This window comes from Sorex araneus, chromosome X (genome assembly GCF_027595985.1).
Source record: "Sorex araneus isolate mSorAra2 chromosome X, mSorAra2.pri, whole genome shotgun sequence".
NCBI lineage: Eukaryota > Metazoa > Chordata > Mammalia > Eulipotyphla > Soricidae > Sorex > Sorex araneus.
In genome coordinates this window covers 119900530-119907938 of record NC_073313.1, presented here as the reverse complement: position 1 = coordinate 119907938, position 7409 = coordinate 119900530, and the positions used below count along the sequence as shown (strand labels likewise).

Below are 7409 nucleotides of genomic sequence, written 5' to 3'. Positions count from 1 at the left end.
GATATAGACTTGGAAATCATTTGTGCTTGGAAGGAGATCAAAAGAGTAGAGCAGGGAGAGAGGGCATGTGTGCCCAGAGGAGAAAAGGAAGCAGCTCAGTTTCCCCAGCAGGCACCACCACAAGGGCTCTGGAACCAGCGACAGCTTGTCGTGCCAGAGGGTCAGGGCCTCAGTGCTGGGCTCTCCAGGCCAAGTCCGGTGTCTCTCTGGCTCAAGTGGGGCACTTCCCTGTGTCACACCTGCAGCTCACGGGCATCTCCGAAGGATGCAGTGCCAGGTGCTTGGATGTACCAGATGAAGCACCTACGGTCAGAGGGCTGCCCACCTCCTCCTTGCCGTCCACAGCTGCGCCCAGCCTGCAGCTGCCCAGTCCGTCCGGGAGGGGCGGAGGGCGGGACGGCGGGGCTGCGCGCCGGTGACGCCACGCGCACGTGACCGGCCAGGCGCCGACGTGGGCAGCAGCCCAGAGCCAGCCCTGCTCCCGCTGGCTGTCTCTCCCCCGCCGGCCGCGTGGAACGGGCTCCCGGGGCTGCAGGCGCGGCGCGCGAGGGGCCAGCGGGCTTGGGCAAGCCCGAGGAGGCGCGGGCCTGACCCGGGCCGGGCAGGTCAGTGTCAAGGGGGCGCTGACGGCGGCCCCCCGCAGGGCTGGAGGGGGAGGGCGTAGGACCCCGCCGCGGAGGGCACGGATGAGGGCTGGGGACCGGGAGGTTGGTGCGAGGGGGTCCGGGAGCATGCAGGGAGGGAGGTCACAGCCCTGCCGTGCCTTCGACGCCCCCCCCCTCATTTTGGCGCCCTCTCCCTTTTCCAGCTCGGAGCGAATCGGGGCGTGGAGGGGCAGGGGGAGGGGAGCGGGGAGGGGGGCAGTGCAGCAGAGGATCTAGAAAGAGCCCCCCCGCGCGCGCTGTGCCTAGGAGGAAATCACACCGCCGAAGAAGGGGTGCAGGGCCTGAAAGGGCAGAAGACGCGGAGCCCGAGCAGTTTGGGGAGCATCTTGTTCTGCGCCAGAGGCCTGGAAAGTAATGGCGGCTGGGATTCGGAGGGGAGGGAGGGGGGCGTGAGAGGTGGGGAGGAGGCCTGCGGGGAGAAGGGCCCCGCTTAAGGGAAAGAACCCCAGGCCACCGCGTGCATGACCCCTGCTCCTGTCTCCTGTAGGTCTGTTTGTCAATTCCCAGCGTTGTGCAACGGCTAGAAACGGAGGAACTGCCATCCAGAATCCCTGTAGGTCAGTAAAAGGGATTCTTGGGGTGGGCCACTGGTCAAGGACCCATATGTGGTGTGGGGCAGGGGGGTTATGTGGAAGACCGGTTCTAAACAGAATTTGGGCCTTAACTTCAAAACTTCCAACACATTTGCTCACACTAAAATCCCCTGAGCAGGGGCTGGAGCAATAGCACAGCAGGTAGGGCGTTTGCCTTGCTCGCGGCTGACCCGGGTTCGATTCCCAGCATCCCATATGGTCACCTGAGCATCTCCGGGTATGACCCAAAAAGCAAAAAAATAAAAAATAAAAAATCCCCTGAAGAGTTGGTAAAGACTGCCAAAGAATGGTTGACTGGCTTGTGTGGGAGAAATAGTGGAATAAAGCTGGGGAAAGTCAGGGGTTGTAGAAGGCACGCTCAGACCAGCGGGTTAGTGCAGAGCAATCAGAACTGTAGACTTAGATTCTATGCTCAAGTTCTCAGTTGTCCTTCTCTTTTCTTTGTCTCTTTTGCCCCCACCCCATGTCCCATCCTCCAGCACAGAAAAGGAAGTGGAAGTCTCAATATGGAAAAACCATACCCTGAAAATGAAAAAGAATCTGGGAACAAAGGGAAGATGGAAAGTGAAGAAAAGCCAGCGGATGTGGATATGGTAAAGCAAGACGTAGCTCCCACTGTAGACAACACTGATAAGCTAGACAATGAGAAGAACACGGGGGATGAAATGTTAATGGAGAAGGAAAAGGTAGACAGTGAGGCAAAACTAGAGGAAGGAAAGCCAGTAAAAGAGGAACACCCAGAGAGCCAGGATAAGCCAGCAAGTGAAGGAAAATTAGAGAGTGAGGAAAAAGCAAACGAAGAAAAGCCAACCAGTGAACCAAGGGCTGCCGAAAAGCGCCCAGCTGAGGATGATATACCCAGGAAAGTCAAAAGAAAAACCAAGGGGTTGGCTCAGTGCATCAAGGAACATAAAGAGGCCATACATGATAAGCATTTGAGCAATGAGGAGATGATAAAAGAATTTGACAAGATAGCTTGGGTGGAGGATGAAGTGAAGAAAACCAGACTCAAACTGGGGAGATTTATGTGTATGCATAAATGTTCAGAGGATGCCTCTCAGCCAAGGGGCCCAAGGGAAAATGAGGGTGGTGTCGTGGCCCCACAGAAGGGCCCTGAAGACACTCCTCCTATGTAATCCCCCTGAAAAGCTTTTGCCAGTTCCTTAGCTTTACATTTTGTAAACATTTTCTTTTGATTGATGTTGTGATTTACAATACTGTTAATGAGTGTTTCTGTGCATTTAAATTTTACATGACGCCACTTACCATTGTACCCACCTTGCTCCCCCAAGGATCCCAACTCCCCTCCCTTTAATCCCCCAAACTCAGTTGTGTGAATTATTTCCCCCATTGTGTTGGCTTTGCAGGTCCTTTGCTTTAACCTTATTCTGATACATTGCTTTAGGTGGCACTCTTCAGTAACCTTTTGACACAGTCAGAGTGTTCTATGAGTATGTGTTTTCACTCGTGTGCACTACAAAAATATGGAGTTTTGAAGAATAAAGCAGTTTATAACCTCTACAGGATTGGTTCACTTTTTTTTCAGAAAACAATAAACTTACATAGTTCATCTATGTACAGGTAAAATAGAAAAAAATTTTCACTAAAAGGTTATTATGGTTTTCTGAATTGTATTATTGCAAGTGATTTCTTCAGTGCCTTTCTGTTAATATGCTTATTTTCCCAAAGTAACACAGTATACCTTTCAAATAAATAAAAATATAATTAAAACAACACACAAGGAGTAATACAAAGAATTCAGTGTGTTTATGAAGTTAGTCAAGACAACTCAGAATTATTGTCAGGGAAACAAGGGCCAGAAGGATTGGGTCACAGTTGGCAGCCTGCTCCAAGTCTGGGGGAGAGGGCATTTGGGATAGAGAAGGGATCACCATGACAAAGATAGTTGGAAATGATCACTCTGGATAAGAACTATGTGCTTAAAGTAAGTAAAGGAACAAATGTGATAACCTCTCAGTGCCTGTACTGCAAACCATAATGCCTCAAAGGGGAGAGAGAGAGATGGGGGGGAGTAGCGGGGGTGAGGCAGACAGAGAGAGAAGGAAAGTGCCTGCCATAAAGACAGGCTAAGCGGAGGGTTGTAGGAGGGAAACTGGGGACAATGGTGGTGGGAAATGTACGCTCGTGGAAGGATGAGTGTTAGAACACTGTATGACTGAAACCCAATGATGATCAGCTTTGTAACTCTTATGGTGGTTCAATGAAAAAAAAAACAGAAGAAAAAAATATTTTCAGGGAACCAGGGAAATAGTACAGTATGCTGGCCTTGTACCACCTAGCTGAGCCTGTTTTTTCCTGAGCACTGCATGTGGTCCCCGTAGCATGAGCACCACTGATTGAGTATGGCCCCCAAACCAAAACAGTTGTTATCAGAACCTGTAATGATATATGAGACATTACTTCTGGGATTCTAGATTAATTGATTCAGTTATTTAAGAATCAGTTTTATCATCTGAAATGGAAGTACTACTGTCTACACATTATCGAATAGTGGATCAGGTGAGATACTGAGTGAGTGCTGGCATGACTTCTGTCTTGTCCCCAGTACTAACAAGACCAGAACTCCATAAGAAGAGTACCTAGAAATAGGTTCAAGGAGTCAAAAGGGAGGGGCCGATTTTCTGGGTACTGTCATGCCTTTTGGGTACTTGAATCCTGCACTCCATAAGGCCCTCACTGCTGCTATAGGTTTGGAGTTCTCAAGATGACAAAACATTGATTTTCCTTTGGGTGCCAGTGAACTAAAATCTGGCCCATCCCAAGATTTTTAAATGTGTGAATAAATCAATTTCTTCCACAGTTAAGCTATACTGAGCCATGTAAATGATGATGCTAAATGCTTAGCCATGTGAACGATGCTTCAGTGATGCTTTAGCCCTTAATTGGTTTCTGATTTTTAGCAAAACTATACTTTCCGTGTTTCTTTGCAAACAGGTTTTCACACATAGCTGTCTCTTCATCAGATTCAGCTATGAGGGCCCATGTAAACTCCAAGCAGCATATTCTGGTCTCATCTCACTAAGGAAATCATTTGCTGAGAAACTTCTGCCAGGTTCTACTTTACAAGGTTAACACACCTACCATCACTTGTGGATTTTAGAATACTATTAAGTTTTGGTCAATGGCAGAACTTGCATCAGCATCACTTGAAAGATACTTAGAAATGCAGAACCTCAGGTTCCAATCTGAGACCCACTCAATGAGAATTTACATTTTGACGTGATCTGCAGGCTATTCCCGTGCACATTAAAATTTGAGAAGCACCAGACATTTTAAGTAGAGTCTTCTTAGCCACCCCACTCCTACTTTTACACAAAATATGTGGTTTGAAGGATAAGTATATTGTTATAATTAATTTTATAATGCTATAATACACATTATAGATTAATAAGTAGACCTGTTTGTCAAACAGATATACTACACTCCTCCCTACATTAGTAGAGCTTGAAAATTCAGCAAGTCAAAACCTAATTTTTAAATTTCATTTTATTAAAGCACTGTGGTTTACAAAGTTATTCATATTTGAGTTTTAGACATACTTGCAATTTTTAAAATGAAATCAGCTAGAATAATATCAATTTGAACCATATAGTAAATGCTGGATTGCATTGCAGGTGCATATAATTTTGTGACATATTTCAGTAATATGCATATATTTATACTTTTACACTCTGAACTGTGATGAAGAAATTTCTGAGTGTGCTGAGTGTGAGCTAAATTTCATTATAAAATTGAGATCTTGAAGGCTAGAGACATAGTATAGAGGGTCGGGAGTTCGACCTTCTATACTATGCATATGCCAAATTCAAATTTGCTTATGATATTCTGAGCACCACCAGGAGTAATTCCTGAATGCATAGCCAGAAGTAGCCCCTGAGTATCTCTGGGTGTGCCCCCCTCCAAAAGTGATATATAAGCCAGAAATATAGTACAGGGGCACAAGGACTTGCCTGCACACAGCTGACCCTGTTTCCATCCCCAGCACCATTTGCGGTCCCCTGAGCACTGCCAGGATAAATTTATCTTAAGCAGGGATAAGCCCTGAACACCACCAGGCATGGCCCAAACTACCCAACAGATAAATAAAAATTGAGAAATGGGGTCTGTGAAATATCTCAAATGTATTGAGTGAATCAAGAATCAGAGTTCAAACTCCTGGACATCATACTCTCCAAGAACTGCTGGGTTTCACCCTGGTATTGTCCAAAACAGTGCCAAGTGACCCTGGTTGTTCCTAGCACCTCTAGGCCTGAGCATCACTGTATTACCAGGTCCAAACACGGAACCAACAGGCTTGCACAGAGGGACCTAATATAGCTGTGATTTACCTCAAGACCTCTGAGAACTGCTGGTTATGCCTCAAAAAGAAGACAATTTGAGAAACACTGCATTATACTTGTATCAAAACACAATCTGTCTTTCCTTTCTGTTAATGCTAATTCCAGCATATTGTAATAAGTAATAAGTTCTTAATACATTTGAAAATAAGTAACAGCTGAGGTAGAAATTCTTACTCCAACTTTTTTCACTACACATAAATGATTTCTCTAGAAAATGTATTTGGAGTTCAAAACTGAACCCTATGTAGAAGGGTTTGTAACATATACTTAACCCTATGTCATTTCATTAATGTCTATGTGTCTTTAAAGTATGCTAATTTCAGAATCAGTGGATGAATTTGTTGAAAATATGAATGCTTCTGAAATCACTTCAGACATCTTAAGTGAAATTCTATCATCCCCACTTTTATCAAGCTTCCTAAGTAATTTTTGTTTATACTAGTGGCTAATGACCACTGACATATTCAATATGATCTCAGATATAGTAATTGAAAACTATGAGATAAGCAAAAAAATTACATAGTGTCTATTTTCTAGGATAGGGGAAATAGATACCTTTCTAAGGTATATAACACTGGGAGTGATAAGCCATAAAGATAAGTATTACTATAACTTATGAAAGGAACCTGAGTATGTCTTTAGAGCATATCATGAGTATAAACAATTGGAAATGGAAGGCATCTTTTAAAATGGTGTGTTTTCTTCTGCAATTTCTTCCCTTATAACTATGACAGATAATCGTAACTTTGTTAAAGAGCACTCATCAGATCAAAAGTATCAATATCAATCAAAAACAGCAGATCTACAGTAGAGTGAAGTAATAAAATGATGCAGTATAGCAATAACAATGCTGATGTGCTTCTTAGCCGAAAAGCTGTTTCCCATAGCAACAGATCTGGAGTAGATAGGTGTGAGTTACAAATTTCCTTCCCTCTGTAAGAGGTAACAGACTGTGTTTTTGGAAGAAAATAATCTCTGGAAAAAAAGCAACAACAAAAATCCTAAGTCACAATCTTTTGAGCTAGCAGCAGCTGAACCAATTGAGCCTCTTCTTTCCTATATTAGAGAATATAAGGTGGACTGTTGGCAGAAATAGATAAGAGTGGCTACAGAGGCCTAGGAGTTCGTCCTCTGGGCTGCACCCCTCCCAAATTTTACTGGCAACACTGAGATCTATCAATGAAAGTTTTCCATTTCCTCACTGCTATTGCCTTACCATTCTCCTTCATTTTCATAAAAACAAAGGAGAATTCCAGCACTAAAATCACAATTCCACTTACAAGAAGATAATATAAGTGAATTCAGGTACATATGCAGAAAACTAATGCAGGCCACCATTGCAAAAATAAGATGCAATTCAAAAACATGACAAGTCTCCAGAGGGCCAAATAAAAGACACAAAAATGGAAGGATTAACAAAGGATCAAGACGATCCCTCAGAGCAAACCTTAGAGTACTTAAGAAATAAACACGGAGAAACAAGTCCAAAATATCAAAAAAAAAAAAGATGGGAATATAAATTCTCCAAGAGATTGAAGACTTTTTATTTTAGGTTCATTTATTTATTTATTAATTTAGGTTATGTGTTCAAAATAATGCCAGTGTCCATGGTATTGTACCGAGTTATCTCACCTCACCACTACCATTGTGCTCATAACCCCCCATCCATGCCCCTGAATCACTTCCAGTCTTCCTTTTTTAAAGATGCAATCAGATATCATGCTAAGTTGAGGTCAGTCAAAAAGAAAGAGATAGATACAGAATGACAGAATGATCTATCTCATATGTGA

At 43.9% G+C, this 7409-nt stretch overlaps 1 protein-coding gene across 5 annotated transcripts; it reads left to right on the top strand.

The window, feature by feature from the left end:
* The first annotated feature begins 438 nt into the window (after positions 1–438).
* On the top strand, positions 439–2779 carry LOC101538650 (transcription elongation factor A protein-like 4). Of its 5 annotated transcripts, none has more exons than XM_055121605.1 (4): positions 439–605; positions 912–1013; positions 1154–1222; positions 1738–2779. In XM_055121605.1, exon 4 carries the CDS (start codon positions 1765–1767, stop codon positions 2392–2394), a length of 630 nt encoding a protein of 209 aa, XP_054977580.1. In that variant the 5' UTR covers positions 439–605; positions 912–1013; positions 1154–1222; positions 1738–1764; the 3' UTR covers positions 2395–2779. The 5 variants fall into 5 exon arrangements, with proteins under 5 accessions (XP_054977580.1, XP_054977582.1, XP_054977583.1 ...); XM_055121607.1 differs by having other exon boundaries at positions 912–1016; positions 1153–1222; positions 1743–2779; XM_055121604.1 differs by having other exon boundaries at positions 440–605; positions 912–1016; positions 1153–1222.
* Positions 2780–7409: the final 4630 nt, after the last annotated feature.